We start from the raw sequence: 26,618 nt of genomic DNA on the forward strand, positions 1-26,618 counted from the left end.
GAGATTGACCTGGATTGCTCGTGTATCGACTCAATTTACTTATAGCACAAGCTATATCTGGTCGTGTACAATTCATGATATACATTAAGCATCCCAACACACGAGCATAATCCAATTGTGATATGCTTTGGCCTTTGTTCTTTGCTAATGCAAGATTCACGTCAATTGGAGTCTTTGCAACTTTAAACCCTAAGTGCTTGAATTTTCCAAGTACTATCTTAATATAATGAGATTGTGACAATGCCAGACCTTGAGGAGTCTTATTGATCTTAAAACCATTTGACAACATTGTTTGGTCAAATTTCGCATGCCATTGTTTGGGTGCTTGTTTATGTTGTCAATGTCATTACTCATTATCAACATATCATCCACATATAAGCAAACAATGACTATGATTTGGAACATTTTTAATGTACACACATTTATCACATTCATTTATCTTAAAACCATTTGACAATATTGTTTGGTCAAATTTTGCATGCCATTGTTTGGATGCTTGTTTTAGTCCGTAAAGAGACTTAACAAGTCTACATACCTTCTTTTCTTTACCTGGAACCACAAACCCTTTAGGTTATTTCATGTAGATTTCTTCCTCCAAATCTCCATTTAAGAAGGCCGTCTTAACGTCCATTTGATGAATTTCAAGACCATAAACTGTAGCTAATGCTACTAACATTCGTATGGACGTAATTCTTGTAACTGGAGAGTATGTATCAAAATAATCAAGACCTTCTCGCTGTCTATATACTTTGACTATAAGTCTTGCCTTATATTTATCAATAGTGCCATCATCTTTCATTTTCCTCTTAAAAATCCATTTAGAACCCAAAGGTTTATTTCCAGGAGGAAGATCAACCAATTCCCATGTATGGTTGTTCAATATGGATTCTATTTCACTATTGATTGCCTCTTTCCAAAACAATGATTCCGAAGAAGACATAACTTCTTTAAATGTTCGAGGCTTATTTTCCAATAAGAAAGTCACAAAATCTGGTCCAAATGAAATAGACGTTCTTTGACGTTTACTACGTCTTGGATCCTCCTGATTAAATGTACTTTCTTTTGTTTCTTCCCGAGGTCATTTAGATCCTTCACCAATCGACTCACATTCCTTTTTATACGGGTATATATTTTCAAAGAATTCAGCATTATCTGATTCTATAACCGTATTATTATGAATGTCGGGATTTTCTAATTTATGAACCAAAAATCGATATGCTTTACTATTGGTCGCATATCCTATGAAAACACAATCAACGGTTTTCGATCCTATTTTTACTCTTTTGGGTTTAAGAACTTGCACTTTTGCCAAACACCCCCACACTTTAAAATAATTCAAGTTGGGCTTTCATCCTTTTTATTTTTCATATGGAATGGATTGTGTTTTGCTATGGGGTACTAGATTTAGTATCCGGTTAGTCGTAAGAATAGCTTCCCCCCACAAGCTCTGTGGCAAACCAGAACTTATCAACAATGCGTTCATCATCTCCTTTAATGAACGATTCTTTCTTTCCGCAATCCCATTGGATTGAGGCGTGTAAGGGGCCGTTGTTTGATGAATTATTCTATATTCTAAACATATTTCTTCAAAAGGAGATTCATATTCCCCACCCCTATCACTTCTTATCATTTTAATTTTCTTGTTAAGTTGCGTTTCAACTTCATTTTTGTATTGCCTGAATGCATCTATTGCTTCATCTTTACTATTAAGTAAGTAAACATAGCAATATCGAGTACTGTCGTCAATAAAAGTTATGAAATACTTTTTTCCACCGCCAGATGGTATTGACTTCATGTCGCAAATATCTGTGTGAATTAAGTCTAAAGGATTTGAATTCCTTTCAACTAACTTATAAGGATGTCTAGCATACTTAGATTCTACACATATTTGACATTTTAAATTGTCGCATTCAAACATAGGCAATACTTCCAAATTAATTATTTTTCGCAAGGTTTTGTAATTGATATGACCCAAACGTATATGCCATAATTCATTTGACTCAAGTAAGTAAGAAGAAGCTGAAATTTTATTATTATTCTCAATAACCATTACATTCAGCTTGAAAAGGCCCTCAGTGAGGTAACCTTTTCCTACAAATATTTCATTCTTACTTATTACAATCTTATCGGATACAAAAACACACTTAAACCCATTCTTAACAAGAAGTCCAACAGAGACTAAGTTCTTTCTAATCTCGGGAACATGAAGGACGTTGTTCAAGGTCACCACCTTACCATAAGTCATTTTCATAAATATCTTTCCAGATCCTTCAATTTTGGCTGTTGCAGAATTTTCCATAGAAATCGTCTCTTTAGGTCCAACAAGAACATATGTAGCAAACGCTTCTCTAACAACACAAACATGGCGAGTGGCTCCAGAATCAAACCACCACTCCTTAGGATTTCCCACCAGGTTGCATTCAGAAAGCATAGCACACAAGTCATCGATATATTCGTGCTTTTCAACCATGTTTGCTTAATCCTTCTTCTTGTCTTTCTTTGGAGCATGACAATCTGTAGATCTGTGTCCAGCTTTTTCACAGTTGTAGCAATTTCCGTTGAACCACTTCTTGCTTGGGTTGCTTTTCGGTCCATAAGCCTTCTTTCTCTTTCTATCTTCAACAATGTTTGCTCCCATTATTGTTGAGTTTTCACGGCCTTTCTTTTCAGCAGTTTTGTTGTCCTCTTTGATTCTCAACCGAACAATGAGATCTTCAAGGGACATCTCCTTTCGTTTGTGTTTCAAGTAGTTTTTGAAGTCCTTCCACAAAGGAGGCAACTTCTCAATCATTGCTGCAACTTGGAACGCTTTATTGATGACAAGACCTTCAATGAAAATTCTGTTAGTTGAAACAATATAATTAATACTTTCAACATTAGTATTAATTTGACTTATACCTTCAGCAAGGAGATCGTAAATAATCACTTGCAATTCTTGGACTTGGATAATAACAGACTTGCTATCTACCATTTTATAGTCTAAAAATTTAGCGGCAACGAATTTCTTTAACCCGACATCTTCCGTTTTGTATTTCTTTTCAAGCGCTATCCACAGTTATTTTGACGTCTCCATATTACTATAGACGTTATACAGATCGTCCTCTAGTCCGCTAAGAATGTAATTCTTGCATAGAAAATCAGAATGCTTCCACGACTCAGTCACGAGAAAGTGTTCATTTTCTGGAGTTTCGTCGGGCAGAACATGAACATCTTCCTTAATAAACTTCTGCATACTTAAAGTCGTCAAGTAGAAGAGCATCTTCTGCTGCCAGCGCTTGAAATCGATCCTGAAAAAATTTTCGGATTTTTCTGCCGGTGCCAATGCCGGTGTTGTTCGGCTTGTCGATGCATTGGCAGTCACCATAGGAACAGTCTGGTTCCCGTTGTCATTCGTCATTTCTGTAAAATAATGACACAAAGTAACGTTAAAATCACGTAGATTTTAATCTCCACTGGAGTAGAAAACCATACAGGTTTTAGTCTCCAGAAGCAGTGAATATAACACAAATACAAAAAATATTAAATTTCTTAAGCTTGTTATTAAAACTGTATTTGTAAAATAATTCTGGAGAAGATAAAATAACATATAAACAGAAATGTAAAAGAAACAAATTTAATCCGAGCCCACTGAATTCATAGTATTTCCTTAAGGAATTTAATTCTCTCCTAGTACCCAAGGTTGTGGATTATTTCCTCCCAGGATAGAACGAATTATACACTGATGTAGCGATACTTCAAACACCAATGTTTCAGCGAACACAAAGATCGGTAGCAAATCACACTTACTGATGCTTTGTTTGTAGTTAAAACAATGCAGAAGAAAGGAGGAAAAGTTAGAAATTCATATGGAAAATCTGAGAGAATGGACTGGTATTTATAGCCAATGTTGAGCTCAAACTGAAGAGGTGCAACTCTTCAAAACTTAAGAGGTGCAACTCTTCAAATCCGAAGAGGTGCAAACTGTTTTTTCAAATCTGAAGAGGTGCAAACTGTTCTTCAAATCCGAAGAGGTGCAAACTGTTTCGGCCATATTGTAAATGTCTTTTACAAAAAGCGAAGGGCATATACTATTCCGTTGGATTTAATATTAATATTCCGTTTACAAAAAATCGGATATTTAATATTTACTATTAACAAATAAATTTGGTCCAAAAAATTTATCAATCGAATCCGAATCCGAATCCGAAATCGAAGCGGAGCGACGACGACGACGCGAGGCTTGCCTTCTTCTTAACTCTTTAAGAGCTAGAAGAAGTACAATTGTATATATACCCGTTAAAACCTTTTCCTCTTCCAATATGGGACAATATCCCTTTGTCAAGGAGGGAAACTCAAATATTTTCAATTTCTCTCCATTTCCCATTCACCCTCTTTTAAGCTATATTTAAGTTTAAAACCCCAATAATTTTAAGTTACATTTAAGATTAAAAACCCAACAAACTCCGTAATACAATCCACTATTTTTGGGATGAATTCTTCGCCCCCAAAATCCTCCTTCTGGGAAATCCCCACCTTTTTAAATCTTTTGGGAACTAATCATTAAGTATTTCATTTCTTTACTTGTGAAGAAGCTTGATTAGTTCTTTTTAATTGCACATTTTTATCATATTTAGCTTCTCACTCTTCTTTTCTGTATCTTAAAGTATTTCTTCTGATATCCGTGAAATCGAAAACCTAATCAATTTTTTTCTTCCTTATTCAGTAATTCAATTCTTATTTGAAGTATACGAATAGGACTACTTAATGTAAAATCATGAGTACTACTGAAACAAGTCTCTTTCCATCCTTGTTTATTAGAAGCTCCAAATTAACCTCATTGGAAAGTCAGGTTAAAAGCAGTTTGATGTTTCCTCCCTTAGCTTGCCAACCCCTCTAATTAAATGTCAAAAAGGGGGCCAACACATTGTTTACGTTATTTATCGCCTTTCGTATGGTCAAAAGCTATTTTACATAGAAAGTTCAAGATGATTCAACACGTTTTACACTAGTCGAATCATTTCAGATGATCAAGAATTATGTTTTACAAACCATGATAACAATATTATTTCTGCAATAACAATCCTAATGAATGAAATAATTTCTCTTATCACTATAATATAAGTATTGATTATTTAATTTATTCATATCTTCATTTTGGTTCCATATGGGATTTTTCTGATTCCTATCCAAAAAAATAAATATAGAAAAACGGACTGAACCTCCTCATACTTTGAAGTTTGAAATTCTAATATGAGGTAATCCCTTTTCTTTTTCCAACTACAAAGACAATTCATCTCGAATACTTATACAATATTTTAACTTAAAATTTACTCCATCAATCAAAAAACTTTTGTCACTTTTCCTCTTGAGAGAGTCGAACAAACTACAAAGTGTACTTTTAACTAACATTTCAAAAGTATTTTATCATTATGATATGAAAAAAATTACAATTTAATCTTTTTATTCCTAAAAGGATGACATAATTTAAAGTACAAGAGTCAAAATATTTAATTTTCAGTATGACTTCCGCCATAAATTAAACTAGAATACTTAAAATAAAATTATTTAAAAGTTACACAAAAATACTGCACATCGCAGACATTCTATAGCTAATTTACATATTTAGACCTAGATGAAAAGTACTACGATCACAAACTTTTTTAGCTCAATTTTTTTTTGAAGTGTTTGAAAAACTGTAATCAAACAAAAATTTGTTTGAGTCTCCCAAATAATACTAGTGTTATAAAAAGACAAAGAAAAAAAATGCTGTCTAAGTATAATTCCTCAATACCTAAATTTTAATTTAAAAAAATAAATTAATTTCACCTAATCTTTCTTCCCAATAAGTTCCATCTTCCAGGAAAAAGAAAACGAGTCAGAATAAGATAATTTTGGAAATTTGAGGAAACAAAAGAATACAGCACCACCAAGGCCGGCTCTAACGTTATAAGATTTAAGGCTTATGCCTTAGACCCCCAAATTTGGGAGCCCCATTTTCTAAAATATAATAGGTTTATAAGTATTTAAAAAATAATATTTAGTACTTTTAATACAAAAGTAGAGTTTTTAGTGTAAAAGGAAAGAAAGCTCCTTGTATATATAAATAAAATAATAATTTGACTTGCTTAAAAATGGGTAGATGAATAGTTTTTCAATGAAACTTTTTACTCCTTCATTAGATAACGTGTAAAATATTTACTCTCCCTTTCTTAATTTATTCAAGTCAATCTTTTTTCCCCAATCTCTTCATATTTCAAAAACCCCTACATATTTTTTGTCTTTCTCTTTAATATTCTTATTCACATTCTTTCTTCAAGATTTTATTAGTTTAAGCGTTCAATAATACTTTTATACTTTCAATACTTTTATAAAATCAACAATATCTCAAGAAAGACTAAGTGAGTTGACTTTAATATTAATTGAAAAAGAATTGTTAAAAAAATTGATTATAAAAAAGATTATTAACAACTTTATATCTCAAAAATCTAAAAGAATAGATTTCAAATAAGAATATATGTTATTCCTTCCGTTGACTTTTACTTGACACGTTTTGACTTTTCACGCCCCTTAAGAAATAATAAATGAAGTGCATAATTTACCATAATACCTATATTAATTGATACATATTTTATTGAATTTGAGAAAATGATTTGAAATGAGTAATAAATACTGTGGGTATAACATAAATTTTTTTTGTTATTCTCTTTATATACGTAAAGTGACAAATAAAAATAAAAATTTATTTTTAGTATCCCTGCCAAGTAAAATTGAACTGAGAGTATAACTTTTTTCTAAAAACTTAGGCCTAATATTTAATTTTGCATTTAGGCCCGCATGTACTTGAGCGACGCCTGACCACTGCATGTCCACAAAGCAGGAGAAACCCATCCGAGAATCAATCAATCGGATCTGGAAGTGAAAGCCAACTTCCAAGAAAAGAGGAAATATGAGTCGGGTAGTTCCAGCATCCTCATCCTCCTCCCTACTTTATTCTCCTCCTACTCAATCTAAACCTCGTCGGCTCCAAAGTTGGAATTCCTCTGCTCTTCTTTTTCCAACTACCCATCCTTTCTCTTCCCTTAATATCAAGCTCACCACCTCGGCAAAAAGTGTTACAGCGCACTCTTTCACTTGTAATTGCAGCTCAACTCCTGGCGGCCCTTCTCCCGGTACGTCCAATCCCTTTTGCGGATCTATCTTGGTCGAGTGTATAGTTGAACAATTTGTTATATTCATACTAAGTTACTGTCACCCACTAAATGTTTGTGGTATTGCCCGCTTACTGATTTATATAACATTTATTGATGTGGCATTAGTGACTTAAAAGGTACTGACTCAAAATCTTGGATCCGTCTTTTGTTTCTGTGATATCCGTGGTAATAATTTTACAGTATCCCCTTTTGCAAACTGTCTAATTGGTTAGTTGGGGGTTCGAATCATAAGGAGTAATTAGGAATCACTATTGATCCTGGAGAATTAAGGGGGGGAAAAAGAATAAAAGAAGGATTTAAGTTATATACAATGACAGTGTAAACCTTTTTTACACACTCAGTGTTGTTTGACAGGTTACGTACCATTTTTAACCGGTTACGAGTTGATGCTTATGATAATGATTTAGTTGTATAAAGATTTTTTACGGTGCCCGTTCATAAAACTTAAAACTCAAAAAACATAACTTTGTGTGTCCATATTCATCCGTTGACTCATGGTTTCTGCTTTTGAAAACTGTCTTAGCTAACTTGAATTGTTTCATGATGATCATTTGCCATCATCTGTTTGTTGCTACTTCAGTATAACTTTTTAATTTTCAGCGGGAATATCACCTCTTACTCGAATTTGGCTATATCCTTCGTCCTCGGAAGTAACTTGGCGTTGTGATGTACTACTTGTTTGCTAGAAATTATTGTTTAGCGAAGGATGATTGAAAGAGTTACAGGATTTCCTGCCTAGCCTTTGGACTGTTTTACTATCCATGCCCTATCTTGTGTTAAACTAGTTCCTATGGGGTACTCACATGATTGGTCATAGAGAAGTTATTGATTAGAAGCTATGAGTATGTGATTATAGCTGGGATGATCAGAGAGTGACCAAAGGAAGTAGCAAGTATGACCAATCATCAGATATTCAACACAAAAAGAGAAGCACGTTCAGATCCAGCCTCCTCCCTTTTATTTTATTTCTGCATAATGATCAGTTAGAATTAATAGGTTAGCGCATTCTTTCATTTCTGTATCTATAGTTCTTCTCTTTTGGAGATTTCATTTTTCTTTACAATTTCTTCAGTTTTTTTCTTTTTAAGGGTAAGTAGTTTTTCAGTTTTCTTCTCTGCCATTCCTGGATTTTCTCTTGGCTCCATTTGAGGAGTCCCATTTTTTATGATTTGTAGTAGTGTTTAAAAGAAACTTGGTTTGTAGCGTGAGATTGTGAATACACCTTTCTTTAGCTCTTCCCATTTCTTTTTGGCTTGTCTTAAGACTTTCAACTTTCTTTTTCCACTTGCTTTTGTCTTGGTTGGTTGGGGAGGGAGGAGTCTATGGGGGTTGGCTTTTGGATTTCAACAGTAAATTTTAACTAATTTTGTTGTTTCATCACAGTCTCCTCTAGATTCCCGCATATCTTTCACTCTTGAACCATTGAGCTAAAAACATCTCTTTTGCAGGTGAAAATGAGAGTAAGAATATCCTTGATGCATTCTTCTTAGGAAAAGCTCTGGCAGAAGCAGTTACTGAGCGCATAGAGTCTACAGTTGGGGAGTTCCTAAGTACAGTTGGCAGATTGCAAGCAGAGCAACAAAAGCAAATTCAGGACTTTCAGGTATTGAGTAGTTCAAGTAGGAAACCTAGAAGCTATAAGTTAACATGAATATTATGAGAGATTGGTTTTAGTTTTCTTCAGGAGGCCCTTATTCAATGACATTTAATAGTGGCATATGGCTTCACCAACAGTATCAAGGAAACTTGTTAAAAATTAGATAAAGCTGAAATTTAGCATAACCTGCAAAGAGAGCCCAATGTTTCCTTTTGGTCTACACATAATTAGGTTTTTAAAGATATTTTTACTAAAGTTATGTGTCATAACGACTACCTTCCAATTCTTCAGAAAAGTTCTAGCTTTTTCCCGTAATCCAAACAACCAGAGGACTTGATAGGAGAGGGTTCAAAAAAATTTATGTTCCTGCTTGTTATTCAGACATATCTTGTTGAAGAAGCAGCGTATTTTCTTGGTCTTCCCTGTTAATTTTGGGACTGCTGCAGCTTATGGGCAACGTATACGATTTGATGCTTCACTTCCATTTCTATGCTGTTGAACAACTCCAAACCTGTATGAGTGTATTCTCCTTCCGTTTTCTCCATTAGAACACATTTTTTATTTACTTAATTATGTTTTCAACACGCCTCCTCATGTGCGGCCTTTTTTATGGGATAAGTACGTGAAAATTATTTTCTAATAATGTTGATGGTGAGACTCGAACCCAGGAGTTCTGCTTGCTCTCATGCCATGTTGAAATGTGTGACCATCTCATCTAAAAACTTAAGCTGTTAGAGAGTGTGCACTTCTTTTATTTAGTTAACTATGTCTTCAACTGATATAATTAAACCTCAATTAACTGAAGTCCCAGATGAAGGTAAAATATATCGTGAACGCTTTTATATATTTTTACCGGGAGAAGCTTGCTAGAACCACTTGAGTTTGTATGCAATTGAGCTCCCCTGAGATTATGAATTGCAGAACCAATTTCTTGTCTCTTGAGAAGCCATGACTCCCTTATACAGTACAGGAAAATATTATACACAGGCTAAGCATGATCACTATGAAAATTCTTTTCTGGTTGTCTAGAGTTGTTCCATCCAGAACAAATAGTGGATGAAGTTTATGCACAACTTTAGTAGAAATGTCTAACCTTAAAAGGTTTGTGCAAAACAGGAGGAGGTTCTTGAAAGAGCAAAACAAGCCAAAGAGAAAGCAGCACGTGAAACAATGGATACACAGGGACTTATTCCCAACTCGTTTGCAGCAGATACATCGACAGTTGGTACTAGTGTTAATTCAGCAACTAGTCCACAAACAAGCATAAATTCCCAACCTGCCAAGATTGATTCAGAAGATGGAAGCAAGGACTCTAAGCTAGGGCTGTCAAACGGAGACTGATGTTTCTGTTTATCATCGTGATGTAATCTTGTTATAGCTACACCCTAGCTTAGATTATATATTCAATGAAACAATATGATACACACTCAATATAATTCCTTTTCCTTCTCATTATCTTTTCTGGTCACAAGTGATAACTTTGCTTAGGAACAAGAACAAAATGCAATTAGCAAAAATGCCTCTCCCGTGATATATAATTGCCTCAATTTAGCAACTTAAATGAAGATGGTCTCTGGTATCAAAATTTTTACAGGACAAACTAATTTAAAAACCACAAAAATAGATTTTTAAGATGGTCCTATAAGGGTTCATTCATTATCCAAGTCAACCCCGGATGGTAGCTCAAATCTGTTATTCTTACTTCTTTGGGAAGGCTATAAGATGGACAGCCACCAATAGGTGGTACTCTTTGTCTAGGGTGAGGTGCTTTTATGTCAGCGATTGAACTTTCCTAGAAAGGATAATATTGATAAAAGTGGGCAGGCGGATTAGACCGATCATAGAGATCACACTACGATAAGGTAGGATGTAATTAGTAATACAAATACTGCGAGTACAATTTGTGTATCCTTTACTCCCTCCGATTTTACATTTTATTTTTGTTCAAAATAAGTGTCCATTTACGTAATCAAGAAGTAATTAATTTTTTTTCCAAAATTTGCTCTTATTTACATATTCCAATGTGTCAATGTAACAATTAATTAAAGTTAATTTAATAAATATTTTTTTTTTATCTAGGAGTTCGTATTTTTTTAATTGGTGTGCCAAAACTTTCTTTTCTCCAAATTACTTTGTTTTGATCGAGGCCAAAATAGTGTGTTTCTCAAAGTAACGACGATGTCGACTTCTTCTTCGTGGTGTATATGTATTTGATGTCCGAGAAAGTCATGTAGAACTAGTTGAGGTAAATATTTTGTGCATTTTCTGACTAGAAAAATCCTTTAGAAGAAATGATAGAATTTAAGGGTCCACCAAACTATATAGAGAACCATGTTCTCTATTAGTTCCCACAGAACACACGCACACTGCAGTAGGTAAATGGCACAAAGAAGTTTTACGTGGAAAACTCTCAGCTCACGGGATTAAAAACCACGACCTACCCCTTGTAGGATTTCAACTTCACTACTGAGCAAACTTTAGATTACAACGTATTGTAACCTAGGAATTAACCTCTTAATCCCTCACTAACTTGTAACAACTCTATTGCAAGCTACTTTGTAATAACTCTATTACAAAGACTTACAACTCGATTAACTCTAGCCAAGACACAAACACAAGGGTTTATAATTTACAAAGGTTTCCTACACAATGCTTCTAACTAAGCTAAGTAGAAATTACAAGTGAAGAACTTTAACAAAGATGCAACACAACTAAGGACATGTAATAACTCAATACAGGGAACTGGTCCGTTGCTATGTTGTTCTTTGTTCTTGATGCTCTTGAGAATCGCTTGCCAGATTGATTGGTCACTTGAGAGAGTACTTGATCGATTCTGCAAAAGTTCAAGTGAAGTTTTTGTCTTTGGTTTAATGTTAATATAACATTGATGACATCACTTGAATGATGCAAGCATGGATGGTACAGGATCATTCCCAATAAAGTTGACTGCTGCACTGTTTCGCACTGTTGCGTGTGCAGGCAACAATTTTATAGCTATCGGAGAGTTGACTAGAACGATCACCAGGAGAACTAATGTCCACCTGTTCCCCTTGTTGATTCTTTGATTCCTGAAATGTTGATTTACAATTCCAGCTTAAGTCTTGTTTCCACATATTTGTGAATGTGTATCAAGTTCATTATCTGATTCTTGTCATTAAGTTTGTTACATCATCAAAACATAACAAGGTACATTTAGCCTATCAAGAAACAATATGGACTTTCCACAAAAAACATCGAAAAAGAAATAAATTGCATTGTGATTTTGGAAATATCTATAATGGTCAAAGAAGGGTGAGTTTGAGAGAGTTGAAACTTTATGAAAGATAAGGCATCTACTTAACTCAACGTAGTTTATTATCAAGGGTCAAGGAGTGCGGTAAGATGATTAGAGTTTCTGTATTTACCCAGAAATTTCAAAGGAGGACCTTTTCATAAGGAGTGTTTTATCCAATTTAGTTGGTTTTATGGAGTCAATAGCAAGTGTTTGAACCAACAATGAAAGGAGTGTTTTATCCAATTTAGTTGGTTTTATGGAGTCAATAGCAAGTGTTTGAACCAACAATGAAAAGTAGAGCAATTCATTTCCCCAAACTTTGTCCAAAGATCTCATTTACATCACAATTTACACATATCATACCTCTTAGTTTATTTATTTTCACCTAACTTGAATGACTAAACATATTTCAAATCCTACCTAAATCATGAAAATCATCAACAAGCCAATTGATCTTTGAAAGTAGAGATCTCCTCAAATATTGGTAGTCTTCTTGATTTTGAAGGGGCCCATGCATTTATTAGCTGCTCAAGCCCATTAACAAAATCATCATCCAAATTTAGGCCCGGAAGGTTTTGCAAGAATGGTGGAGGTTGCCTCGAGTCCAATTCCAACACCAATTCCTCCACTCGGTTCTTTGTCTTTGGATCATAAGAACCTGCATAATTGGCTCTCCAAACATCTTCAAGAATATTGCGGGCCTCATCATACCGGGCTTGCTTGATTAGGCAATGGGCCAGATTACAGGCCTTATTGCTGTCTGCATCAATCATTTGGGCTTTCTTATATATAACTTCCGCTGCCATAAAATTCCCTTTTTGCATATATGCCCACCCCAAATTTCCCTGTAAGAGTCAAAAGGGTTTGTATTACAGCCTGTGAAATTGTATTTTTAGTACGAGAATTCTTTACACTAGTGCATAAAACTTTGGGTTTTCTTTATGTTTGAACATTCTATTATGGAGTACTATTTTAAAGTTGGATTTAACTTTTATATATTTACAGTGCAATTTTTATTTATTTATTTAACTTGTTATAGTGACTAACTTGTCTTATTTTTCAAGTGACCAATTTCACTTTTATGGACCATTAGCTATAGCTATCTTTTAAATGCTTTGATAATCTAAAATTTCTTCTTACACTATCAATTAAACTCTTTTACCTATGTGTATGCATGCTTTGACATTTAAGTTAGGGGAATATTTTAGATTAAAGAAATAGTAAAAGGTGGTAGTATAATTACCAGAACTCTGGCTGTCTCTTGCCTGACAGAAACTTGAAACTTCTTTCCATGAGAGCGAGCAGTTTTTGTAGGTTTACCATTGAAGACTTGCCCTTGGTATATCTGTCTCAACTTCTGTTTCAACAGCGCTATTTGTTCATCTACTTTTCCAGATTTCTACATACACATGAAAAGTATATTACACAATTAGTCCATATAATAGCTGGCATGTATAATACGCCTTTGGTGACTGCTAGAACATCTCATGTCTATGAAAAAGTACGTACTCCAATCTTGTATATCAATTATTGTCACTGTATATGGTTAAAACCGATCCTCGGTCATGAAGATCGATCGAGGATGGCATTTCAATCAAGGGGTATCTTCATGGAGACCCCGAACGAATTCCGAGATGGGGGCGTCGAGCTCGGGGCGTTCGAATCGACCGATACAGGTCCCGAACATCGATGCCCGAAAGTGATCACCTAGCTTGAAACCAAGGCCGAGGTTCCGATCCGATACCGAGCTCGAGTCGGTATCGAGTTCACAGACAAAAAGCTGTTATAACTGCACCAAAGGAGAGAATCTCTGCGGAAATTAAGGAGGAGACACACCATCATGGGTCCTCCACTAGTAATATTATTCCATCATGTTGCTATAGATAAAGTAGTGATCCTTGGCTATAAAAGGCAAGATAGATTGTAATAGAAGACATCTTGGCTGGGATTAAGAATTCATTGTATTTATCTTTCTAAAGCTCACTAAATATCTTTGTTCATCATCTTCTATTTTTGCACCATAAATACGTGTATTGTTATTTTCAGATCAAAGGAATCTACTTGCCCTTAGAATCATACATAAATTCAACGTTATCCGATTTTTCGGGTAAACAGTTTGGCGCCCACCGTGGGGCTAAGGATAACAAGTGATTATTTGATACAAATATACAGTACACTCCAACTTACAACTTCATACCAGCAATGGCTCCGCCAATCGACCTCGAAGCCGGCCTTCAGGATGAAACCAACAACTTGGTGCCCGTGGCCGAAAGGCTACCCAACAACGGCAACGAGGCTCGAATCGAGGAACCCGAAATTCGAGCCGAAGTACCATTAGATATCAATTCACGAATAGCTCTAGAAGCGAATCAACGTTCCGAGCAGGAAAGAAGCGTTCAGGGTGGCGCTCGACCCATAGCCCGAGACACCCACAGCACGGGGGAAATCGGGGTCAGCTTGCGTATGATTTTCGAAATGCTACAAGCCCAACAAGTAGCGATAGCTCAGTTGCAGAGCCAAACTCATATGCGAAATAATCCAAACTCCAATCCACTTCTTCGAGAAGTAACCCCCAGAACGGAGCCCGACACAGTGAAACCGAACGAGTGAAAATCAAGAACCGCTCCTGAAATTGCTAAACTGCTCGAGGAACTCACAAAACGAGTCGAAGCCAACAACAAAAAAATTGAAACATATGATGCTAGGATCGATCAGATCCCGGGGGCTCCGCCCATGATGAAAAGGCTGGATTCGAAGAAATTTTTACAAAAGCCTTTTCCATCGAGCGCGGCCCCGAAACCAATCCCAAAAAAGTTTCGTATGCCCGTAATCCCCAAATATAACGGTACGATCGATCCTAACGAACATCTCACCTCCTATACATGTGCCATCCAAGGCAACGATTTGGAAGACGATGAGATCGAGTCCGTATTATTGAAAAAGTTCGGAGAGACCCTCGCAAAAGGAGCAATGATCTGGTATCACAACTTGCCACCGAATTCTATCGATTCTTTTGCCATGTTAGCAGATTCGTTCATAAAAGCACATGCTGGTTCCATAAAGGTCGCAACGAGGAAATCAGATCTATTCAAAGTAAAAAAAGGGGTAACGAAATATTGAGGGAATTCGTATCCCGGTTTCAAATGGAACGCATGGATTTGCCACCAGTCACGGACGACTGGGCCATACAAGCTTTCACCCAAGGGTTGAACGGACTGAGTTCGACAACATCACGTCGGCTGAAACAAAGCTTGATCGAATACCCTGCAATAACTTGGGCGGATATACACAATCGGTATCAATCGAAAATCAGGGTCGAAGATGATCAATTGGAATTTCCGTATGAACCCACGGGTCAGAACCGCGCAACCACTAAAATTCTTAAGGAAACCAACAGAGAACAAAGGTCAAACAGAGATCGACACCAGCCGTACGTCGCAGATCGGGTGAACCACGGTTCGGCACATGAGACAGTTAGGAATAACCGTAGGTATGATCGGGGGCAAAATTCTCGGGGACTTATGAGCAAGAGAGGCTTTGATAAATATGTCGATCCTATAGAAGTTCCTCGATTATCGGAATATAACTTCAACATCGATGCATCCGCCATCGTATCGACTATCAGACGCATCAAAGATACCAGATGGCCTCGACCCATGCAGACCGATCCGGCCCAAAGGAATCCCAATCAAGTATGCGAGTATCATGGCACCCATGGTCACAAAACGGAAGAATGCAGACAATTAAGAGAGGAAGTAGCCCGCTTGTTTAACAAAGGGCACCTTAGGGAATTTTTGAGTGATAGGGCGAAGAACCATTTTAAAAACAAGGACTTCGGCAAGCAAAACGAAGAAGAAGAACCACAGCACATCATTCACATGATCATCGGCGGCGTCGATACCCCTCAGGGACCTATGCTCAAACGCGCTAAAACGTCGATTGTGAGGGAAAAGCGATCTCGAATTCAAGATTACACTCCCTTAGGGACTTTATCGTTCAATGATGAAGATGCAGAGGGAATCATCCAACCCCATAATGATGCACTGGTAATATCCGTACTCATGAATAAAATTAAAATTAAGCGTGTGTTAATTGATCCAGGTAGCTCGGCCAATATCATCAGATCGAAGGTCGTAAAACAGCTCGGCCTACAAAACCGGGTCGTATCCGCAACTTTGGTTTTAAATGGATTCAATATGGCATGCGAAACCACCAAAGGCGAGATAACCCTACCGATAAACGTCGCCGGATCAATTCAGGAAACAAAGTTTCACGTGATCGAAGGCGATATGAGATATAACGCCCTTTTCGGAAGGCCGTGGATCCACAACATGAGAGCTGTACCTTCGACCCTACACCAGGTCCTCAAATTCCCAACACCGACAGGTGTCAAAATAGTGTACGGAGAACAACCAGCCGCAAAGGAAATGTTCTCCATCGAAGAAGCAAAACCAACATCTTCGTCTCCGCCAATGAATGGATCGGGTTCAAAAGGAGGCACAATCGAAGACCGGAACGCCAAATAGCAACCAAAGACATCGGCCCCGACCCAGCCGGATAAACAGAGCATCGAAGAAGATAATGATCAGTGGATCCCTCGATCCTTCGTGACTCCCGATGACTCCGATGCCACCGAATCAACTATTGAGGAATTGGAGCAAATCATTTTGATCGATCACTGGCCCAAACGAAAGGTATACCTGGGAAGGGGTTTGAAACCCGAACTCAGGAAGAAAATCATTCAATTTCTTATCGATAACATCGATTGCTTTGCTTGGTCCCATTTAGATATAACAGGAATCCCGCCGGACATAACGACACATCGACTAAGTGTGTCCCCTAGATTCAGACCGGTGAAGCAAAAAGAAGACCCCAATCGGAGGTGAAGCACGCATTCATAAAAGATGAGGTAACAAAACTGCTCAAAATAGGATCCATTAGAGAGGTAAAATACCCCGAATGGTTATCCAATGTGGTCGTAGTGCCTAAAAAGGGAAACAAACTTAGAATGTGTATAGACTACAAAGACTTGAACAAAGCATGCCCCAAATATTCTTATCCACTGCCCAACATCGATCACTTGATCGATGCCACGGCCGGCCACGAGATCCTTACCTTTCTCGATGCCTATTTCGGGTATAATCAAATTCAGATGAACCCGGAAGACCAGGAAAAGACTTCGTTTGTGACCAGATGTGGAACATATTGTTATAACGTAATGCCTTTCGGGCTAAAAAATGCAGGAGCTACTTATCAACGCCTAGTAAATAGAATGTTCGAAGAACAAATAGGTAAATCAATGGAAGTCTATATTGATGACATGCTAGTCAAGTCCCTGCGCGCAGAGGACCATTTGACCCATTTGCAGGAAACATTCGATATCCTGAGGAAATACAACATGAGGCTCAACCCTGAAAAATGTGCTTTCGGAGTCGGCTCGGGTAAGTTCCTCGGCTTCATGGTGTCAAATCGGGGAATCGAGATTAACCCAGACAAAATCAAGGCTATTGAAGACATCACCATCGTGAACAGCGTGAAAGCTGTACAAAGGTTAACAGGAAGAATAATAGCCTTAGGCCGATTCATTTCGAGATCATCAGATCGAAGCCGCAAATTTTTTTCTCTCCTAAAAAAAAAAGAACGACTTCGCTTGGACACCGGAATGCCAACTAGCGTTACAAGAACTGAAACGATATCTATCGAACCCACCACTGCTGCACACTCCAAAAACCGACGAAAAACTTTACCTGTACTTGGCAGTATCAGAAGTCGCCATAAGCAGTGTCCTGGTTCGAGAAGAGGAAGGTACACAATTTCCTATTTACTACGTAAGTCGGACCTTAGGGGAAGCGAAAACTAGATATCCGCACTTGGACAAATTGGCGCTTGCACTGGTTAGCGCCTCTAGGAAGTTACGACTGTACTTCCAATGCCACCCCATAAACATATTAACCACCTGCCCACTTCGTAATATTTTACATAGGCCTGAACTATCGGGCCGATTGGCCAAATGGGCCATCGAACTCAGCATGTATGATATCGAATATCGACCTCGAACGGCCATCAAGTCTCAAATTTTAGCAGACTTCATGGCCGATTTCACATCGACCCTCGTACCCGAAGTCGAAAAAGAACTACTGTTAAAATCAAATATATTGACGAGGGCATGGATCCTCTTTACGGACGGAGCTTCGAACGTAAAGGGGTCCGGGCTAGGCATAGTTTTGAAATCTCCCACGGGTAACATTATTAGGCAAGCTATTAAAACTATCAGGTTAACTAACAACGAGGCCGAGTATGAAGCCATAATTGCAGGTCTCGAGCTAGCTAGAAATTTGGGAGCGGAGGTCGTTGAGGCCAATTGCGACTCTTTGCTGGTGGTGAGTCAAGTAAACAAAACCTTCGAAGTCCGAGAAGGCAGAATGCAAAGGTATTTGGACAAACTGCTTATCACTTTGAACCATTTCAAACAATGGAGTCTACGACATGTTCCACGAGAACAGAATAACGAGGCTGATGCGCTTGCTAATTTGGGATCATCGGTCGAGGTGAATGATTTGAACTCGGAAACTGTCGTTCAACTTTCAAGGTCTATAATCGAAGAAGGGCACGCCGAAATAAATTCTACTAGCTTAACCTGGGATTGGAGAAACAAGTATATTGAATACTTAAAAAATGGAAAGCTCCCTTCAGACCACAAAGAGTCCAGGACCCTTCGAACTAAAGCTGCTCGATTTACTTTGGCTGCGGACGGAACGTTATATCGAAGAACATTCGATGGAACGATGGCGGTATGCATCGGTCCGGGAGATACCAATTACATCCTCCGGGAAGTACACAAGGGCACTTGTGGCAATCACTCCGGTGCCGACATGTTAGTTCGAAAAGTGATCAGAGCAGGGTATTATTGGATCGATATGGGCAAAGACGCAAAAGAATTTGTTCGTAAATGCGATAAATGTCAAAGGTTTGCTCCAATGATCCATCAGCCCGGAGAACAGTTTCACTCGGTCCTATCGCCATGGCCATTCATGAAATGGAGAATGGACATCGTCGGCCCCCTACCATCGACCCCAGGTAAAGCCAGATTTATTTTGTTTATGACTGACTATTTTTCTAAATGGTTTGAAGTGCAGGCGTTCGAGAAAGTAAGAGAAAAAGAGGTTATCAACTTTTTGTGGGATCATATCGTATGCCGATTTGGGATACCATCCGAAATAGTATGTGATAATGGGAAGCAATTCATTGGCAGCAAAATCACAAAATTCTTCGAAGACCACAAAATAAGAAGGATACTAGCAACCCCATACCACCCCAGCGGAAACGGACAAGCCAAATCAACAAACAAAACTATTCTTCAAAACCTGAAGAAGAGATTGAATGATGCTAAGGGAAAATGGAGAGAAATCCTGCCCGAAGTCCTTTGGGCATACCGAACAACATCGAAATCCAATACAGGGGCGACCCCATTCTCCTTAGTATATGGCTCCGAAGCATTGATACCAGTCGAAGTCGGAGAGCCTAGTCCCAGATTTAGATTCATGATGGAAGAATCAAATAACGAGGCTATGAACACCAGCCTTGAATTATCGGACGAAGGACGAGAAGCTGCCCTCATCCGGTTGGCCGCACAAAAGCAACAAATCGAAAGGTATTACAATCGAAGAACTAAACTTCGCCACTTCAAGCCAGGGGACTTGGTGTTACGGAAAGTCACCATCAATACTCGGAATCCAAACGAAGGAAAATTAGAACCAAATTGGGAAGGGCCGTACCAGGTGCTCGAGAACTTTGGGAAAGGATCGTACAGGCTCGGCATCATAAACGGCAAACAGCTATCAAGCAGTTGGAATGTATCACATCTAAAATGGTACTACTGCTAAGGTCCGATCTTTCCCATATTTATTCAACTGTCCCGTACAGAAGTTCGAACGAAGAACAGAAGTATTCTTTTACTCAAAAGCACGTGTTGCACTATTTTTTCCTTAGACCGATTTTTTCCCAAAAGGGTTTTTTGCGGCAAGATTTTTAATGAGGCAACCATCGATCGTGCTGCGCTTTCAAAATAGTATCCGAGGCTTTCAACCCTTAGCCCGAACGGCCTCGAATACCGGGGGGGGCACCAGGGCCTCAAATACATCGAGTTCAGACGCAACAAAGTCTTCTCACAACAATAGAGGAAAAATTGTAAGAGCCAAAATGGTCAAAATGAACCATGCTCATATTAGATTGCCCCAAAACATATGTACAATGACTTGGGATTTATTATGTAACCAGAATTAACGATCACTCGAATATTAAGCCTACGGGCTACCACATTATCTCGAGTTCGAAATAAATAAGCCTACGGGCTACTTCTATATCAAGTTCGAAATACTCAGTCAACCGTTGAGCCTACGGGTTATTTCAACATCGAGCTCGAAATAATCACTCGAATATTAAGCCTACGGGCTTCCACATTATCTCGAGTTCGAAATAATCACTCGAATATTAAACCTACGAGCTTCCACATTATCTCGAGTTCGAAATAAACACTCGAATATTAAGCCTACGGGCTACTTCTATATCAAGTTCGAAATACTCAGTCGACCGTTGAGCCTATGGGTTATTTCAACATCTAGTTCGAAATAATCACTCGAATATTAAGCCTACGGGCTTCCACATTATCTCGAGTTCAAAATAATCACTCGAATATTAAGTCCGTGGGCCACTTCTACATCGAGTTCGAAATAAACACTCAAATATTAAAGCCTACGGGCTGCCGAGTTCGAACAAGGATCCAATCGAATTCGAAACATTGAAAAAGCTACGTTTACTCAGAGTTTACGTTAACCACCACATTATCATCAACTCAACAAGCAAAACGTCACTCCAAATCTGATTGATCAAAATCGACCTTGTTATATATATAAAAAATTGCCTACGTAATTAATTTACAGATAATGAGAATTAGACTCTAAGCTTATGGGTTGGGGTCTTCCCCACCCTTGGACCCGCTTTTGCTACCATCATCGTTATCATCATCATCATCATCAGAAGCCAAGGCTTCAGCTTCCGCTTCAAGCTCTTTTGCCTTTCTTACCTCTTCGATAAGATCGAAACCTCGAGCATGAATCTCCTCGAGGGTCTCCCTCCGAGATCTACACTTAACAAGTTCGGCAACCCAATGAGCTCGAGCATCGCAATCTTCGCCGCTTCCCGGGCCTCCACCTGAGCGGCCTCAGCATCAGCTCGATATACAGCAATAGACTTATCCGCCAAAACTTTCGACGACTCAACCTCCGCCTTAGCCTCAGCAAGTTGTATCTCAAGCTCATCAATTTTCTTAGCCTGAACCGACACCTTTTGCTTGACGTTTCGAAGCTGAACGTCGGCTGATAATAACTTTGTTAAGATGGTTTCTTTCTCCGCTGCCAGGCGGTCAATAGTCTCCTTCCACTGGTTGCATTCGGCCCGGATTTGATCGACCTCCTCCCGAAGTAGCCCGATCTTCTCGATCTTTTGCTGCAACTGAGACAACGGAGGGTTAACTTCCACAGTCGAGTCGAATCCATACTTTAACAGAACGAGGCTCACCTGCTGATCGAGCTCGACCCTTTCTTCACGAACCTTAGCCAAATCCGCTTGAAGATCCTTTATAGCCTCCTCCTTTTTGCTACAAAGAAGCCGAAGGTCATCTCTTTCACCTAAGACCTTCTGGAGTTTGGCCTCATACTGGCTAAGATCAACTCGGAACTTACCGATGGCCTGCATAGTTAGAAACTGTCATCAACACCAATAAAGCAAAAAAGGATCACCGATATCGGAACCGTCAAGTATGGAAAAGAACAAAGAAGTCAAGTATGGAAAAGAACAAAGAAGCCAAGTATGGAAAAATCATTACCCGAGTAATAAAACGCTGAGCTTCCTCTAACAAAAGAGAAGCATCACCGATATCGGAACTGTCAACAACACCAGTAAAACAATCCTTAAAAGGATCCGCTGCACCTGAGCCAGCACCAATATCGGGAGTCTTCAGCTCTCGAGCCTCCTTCAACGCCTCCTCAGAAAAAGACGGAAGGGAAGGTGAATGACCCATTGCCATTGCCCCGAGCAAATCACTCGGAGTACTCCGATCTAGACTTAGGTCTTCGGAACCAACCCCGATGGGCACGACCGCCATCGGCTCAGCAACTCTAGCAACATCGACTGCCTCCGTAGGTCGGACTGCCAAAGCAGAGGAGCTATCTTCTTCTTCTTCTTCCTCCCTCAGTCGATGGACCGAGTCGATCGAAAGGGCAATGATTTTTCTCCCCACCTTTCGAGTTTTGGGCTTAGGGTCCTCCGGCCGAGAGGAAGCCCTTCGTTTCTTTTCTTTTCCCTGTTCCAGGACCGGGGGCTTGTTTCCTTCATCACCGCTCGAAGGCCGCAAAACGGCATCCCTAGTTACACCTATATACAAGGGAAAAATCGATAACGAAATGAACGCAGAATATACCTCGAGGGAAACAGGAACCAAACCTCACCATGATTCTTGGCCTCCCATCTACCTTTAGCCAAATCACGCCAAGCGCGTTCGGCATAGGATGAAGTCGAGGCTAACTTTCGAACCCAATCCTCGAGATCAGGCACAGCTTGTGGCATCCAAGGTGCAGCTGGACATCAGAAAATAATATTAACAAATACGGAAAAAGACACGAAAAGCAAACATGGATCACTTACGGTCGAAGTTTCATTTTCCAAGAAATGAGGGGGCTATCTGTATATGGTTAAAACCGATTCTCGGTCATGAAGATCGATCGAGGATGGCATTTCAATTAAGGGGTATCTTCATGGAGACCCCGAACGAATTTCGAGATGGGGGCGTCGAGCTCGGGGCGTTCGAATCGACCGATACAGGTCCCGAACATCGATGCCCGAAAGTGATCACCTAGCTTGAAACCAAGGCCGAGGTTCCGATCCGATACCGAGCTCGAGTCGGTATCGAGTTCACAGACAAAAAGCTGTTATAACTGCACCAAAGGAGAGAATCTCTGCGGAAATTAAGGAGGAGACACACCATCATGGGTCCTCCACTAGTAATATTATTCCATCATGTTGCTATAGATAAAGTAGTGATCCTTGGCTATAAAAGGCAAGATAGATTGTAATAGAAGGCATCTTGGCTGGGATTAAGAATTCATTGTGTTTATCTTTCTAAAGCTCACTAAATATTTTTGTTCATCATCTTCTATTTTTGCACTATAAATACGTGTATTGTTATTTTCAGATCAAAGGAATCTACTTGCCCTTAGAACCATACATAAATTCAACGTTATCCGATTTTTCGGGTAAACAGTCACATCAACCTTTTTCTAGTATAATGAATAGTCGACATTATCTATATTCATCAAGCTTTTGCCCATAATGTTATAATACGTTCCCATGTTCATTATATGAGGTGACAATCTAAGTGAATTAGTTACTGGGAATTGGAACGTCACTTCCCTTATCCCTTTCCCCTAATTCTTTTTTGGTTTTATTGTCCAATATTCCAAAAATTTGGATTCTCATCCAGTAAACTTACTAAGAGTAAAGTGCTTTACCGGCCTATCTAATGGTGACAAAAAAAGAGAAAAAAAGGCAACCCGATGCACAAAGCGTCCTACGTTCACGCAGGGTTTGTGAAACGGCCGCGCCCCAGGGAAATGTGTTATAGATCGACAACCTACCATAATACAAGTATTAGTGACTGCTTACACATCTCGAACTCGTGACATATATATGGATTACACGGAGACAACTTTACCGTTCTAAGGCATGGCAAAAAGGAAAAAGATAATATATAGTAATTCAATAGGGATACCTTTAGAAGATCGAGGAGAACATTATCGAGGGACTCTTGAGCTTGTTGGGAGCAGAGAGATCTGAAAGAGTGGATGGCTTCAATAGCCTCTTCAGTTCGATGAAGTTGCTTCATGACCACACACATGTCTTTAAGGGCACTATCCACTCTGTCTCCTCCATTTATTGCCTTCCAAAACCATACTATTGCTGCTTCTGGCTCCTTCTCTACCAGCTGAAAATTAGGATATTGTATAATAGTTTTACAACGTTATTATTGTTTAATTTTTAATTTTTTCCACAAATGAGAAAACGATTAATGGATGAAAGAAATGGAAAAGGTAAGAAAAAGAACAAAACGACACGTAAAAGAGGAAAAGTGCTATCTCCGTCACATGGTTCACGTATTAAGACATGCATAGAAATTGTTAAAAAGAAACACTTTTTTTTGCTTCAAATTCGCTAATATATAATCGAAGAAGTCGCCGTAACTAGGAAGAGACGTCAAAACTCAAAACATCCATAAAAGGCACGGGGCGGTTCTAAGAATTTCTAACTCCATGAAATAACTAAAATTACACCTCAAGTATAAGCTAATTGTGGTCAGATGTGTGTATCCCTGTATATTTAAATCAGTCTTGATCAAATTTCTTTACGTCTTTAATGACATATAAATCTCTAACAAGACTAAAAGCTCATAGCAAACATTGAAGCTAAAGTGAACATAGCAACGATCAGGGGCGAAGCAATATATGTTGGCCCAGGGTGGTCAAATGAACATCCTTCGCCGAAAAATTATACTACGTATGAAGTAAAATATTACTTGCTATTGATTAAAAAATAGACTTTGAACACCCTTGCATATTGAATTTTCTGGTTTCGCTACTGGCAACGATGTATGGATCTTTTTCTTATATTGTGCTCTATTTCTCGCTAATTCCCAATTTATTACTAGAGATTGTGGGTGTTTCAACATAATTTCCTTCCATCTAATTTTAGGTGTACCTCGTCTCCTTTTTTTAACTCCTAAAGTTGCATAATAACAGATCGGTGGAGGTCGATATAGGACATAACAAGATTATCATCTCAGGCGATTTTAATTTATCCTCATACGTGATAAGTTTCAGTTTCTGCTGAGCATAAATCCTTTGAATATTTTCTAATATTGGAGCGATTATACATTTGAACATAGAGTATCGTGGAACTAATTTTCTTTTTTTAGGATTCAGCAAACTAAAATCATCTTCGCGTGCGCATATATTTGGACCTATTTATTACCAATATTCATCTAACTAGATATTTAATTACGATCTAAGAAAGCTATGTGGCTAGAATAGGATGCATTATTCTCGCAAGTTGTGTTCCATCTTTGGTAAAGAAATTAAGAAGGAGCAATAATAGAGGGGAAAGAAGAACAAAAAAAGACAAAAGAGAAAAATCCCTGGATCTCATGTTGAAACGGTGAACAATTTTGAGCATATATTTCAAGGAACGAAATTAATTTTGAGTTCATAATAAAGTACTAGATTTAGCAGCTTTGACCAAGCATTGGTTTTTTAGCTATTCATTCTCTCTTGGGTAAGTCAATCTTGCTCTCTCTTGTCGGTAACCATGAACGTGCAACTAAAATAGTTGAGCTAATTAATGACATTTTAGCCTTACTTCGGACCTACTAATTTGTTTAGTTTTCATGGGTGGATCTAACTGTTTTAGCCGTGGCGGCCTATAATACTCACTGACTCTAAATCATGAATCTGCATAATTTAGCTTGATGAAATACATTTACAGCAACAACGGATCGGATTACCAGATTACTGTCTCATTCTCTCTCTCTCTCTCTCTCTCTCTCTCTCTCTCTCTCTCTCTCTCTCTCTCTCTCTCTCTCTCTCTCTCTCTCTCTCTCTCTCTTTTTCCAATATATCAAGAAACCAGTTTGTAAGTTTCTTAAACCTGTTTAGTTCTGCAAACATAAGTAGAGTAATAACATATTTAAGGGGAAAATAAAAATAAAAAACCTGAGCATGCTTGGCCCGAACATAAGGGCCATCACCTGAAGGAACCTTATGAACAACATGAAAGAGCTCCTTGTTTTCTTTATTCTTCATCATTTCCATTTCTCTAATACAAGGGAATTAATTAAGGGAGTATAAAAGTTGAATCTGGAGACGAGATTCAGAAAACAGATAGAGAGATGCAGTTGTAGAAATGTACTTATATGAATATGAGTGGAACAGCAACTAGTAATGCATCATTGTTGAACCTAGACGAATATCCGTCTCTATTAGCTAACTAATAATTTTCTCTGCTTAGGTGTAGAGAGAGTATCAAGTGCCCACGTAAGATATGTCCCACATTTCTTTTATCTTCTCCCTCCCCCCTCATTAATTTATCCTCTCTTCCCCCTTTTATTGGGTGGTGGCAAGAAATGAACTTCTATGCACAAATAATATTTAGATACTAACTAACACACAAATAAAATAATCTGGTTGAAGAAAAACAATAAAAGAATTACATTTGGTTAAAACTAAAGAAACCGGGCAAAGAAAAGGAAGACATATATATGTGGAAGAGATGGCCCACGCGGGAATCGGATGTTCCTTAGGAGTATATTAAACAACTCCTTTTAAAAAACAAATTGTTCTTCACTTGTTTACGAACAAAGTTTTGTCACTAAATATTATGGTGGAATGATGTTTACCTGGGCAGTTCACACACACATGGCCCATTTACAATTGAGACAGATCCAACATGAGGC

The 26,618-nt window shown here is 38.3% G+C and overlaps 2 protein-coding genes across 5 annotated transcripts; one reads left to right on the plus strand and one right to left on the minus strand.

Moving 5' to 3' along the window:
- The first annotated feature begins 6,815 nt into the window (after positions 1 to 6,815).
- On the plus strand, positions 6,816 to 10,239 carry LOC107825241 (uncharacterized protein At4g13200, chloroplastic). Its single transcript, XM_016652073.2, has 3 exons — positions 6,816 to 7,148; positions 8,639 to 8,793; positions 9,904 to 10,239. The coding sequence occupies exons 1-3, from the start codon at positions 6,926 to 6,928 to the stop codon at positions 10,126 to 10,128; spliced, it is 603 nt and encodes a 200-aa protein (XP_016507559.1). The 5' UTR covers positions 6,816 to 6,925; the 3' UTR covers positions 10,129 to 10,239.
- A 2,110-nt stretch (positions 10,240 to 12,349) lies between these two features.
- LOC107794032 (protein SULFUR DEFICIENCY-INDUCED 1-like) lies at positions 12,350 to 26,081 on the minus strand. 4 transcript variants are annotated; one of them, XR_012702667.1, is made up of 7 exons: positions 23,886 to 24,022; positions 22,591 to 22,695; positions 21,945 to 22,492; positions 21,638 to 21,808; positions 21,144 to 21,571; positions 13,305 to 13,460; positions 12,350 to 12,906 (listed from the first exon to the last, which is right to left on the minus strand). XR_012702667.1 is itself a non-coding variant. In XM_075237709.1 (5 exons), the coding sequence occupies exons 2-5, from the start codon at positions 22,682 to 22,684 to the stop codon at positions 13,445 to 13,447; spliced, it is 1,323 nt and encodes a 440-aa protein (XP_075093810.1). In that variant the 5' UTR covers positions 22,685 to 22,695; positions 23,886 to 24,022; the 3' UTR covers positions 13,311 to 13,444. The 4 variants fall into 4 exon arrangements, 3 of the variants coding, with proteins under 3 accessions (XP_075093812.1, XP_075093810.1, XP_075093811.1); XM_075237709.1 differs by lacking the exon at positions 12,350 to 12,906 and having other exon boundaries at positions 13,311 to 13,460; positions 21,144 to 21,808; XM_075237711.1 differs by lacking the exons at positions 21,144 to 21,571; positions 21,638 to 21,808; positions 21,945 to 22,492; positions 22,591 to 22,695 and adding an exon at positions 25,879 to 26,071 and having other exon boundaries at positions 23,886 to 24,098.
- Between the last annotated feature and the right edge of the window lie 537 nt (positions 26,082 to 26,618).

This window comes from Nicotiana tabacum, chromosome 19 (assembly GCF_000715075.1).
Source record: "Nicotiana tabacum cultivar K326 chromosome 19, ASM71507v2, whole genome shotgun sequence".
NCBI classification, from domain to species: Eukaryota; Viridiplantae; Streptophyta; class Magnoliopsida; order Solanales; family Solanaceae; genus Nicotiana; species Nicotiana tabacum.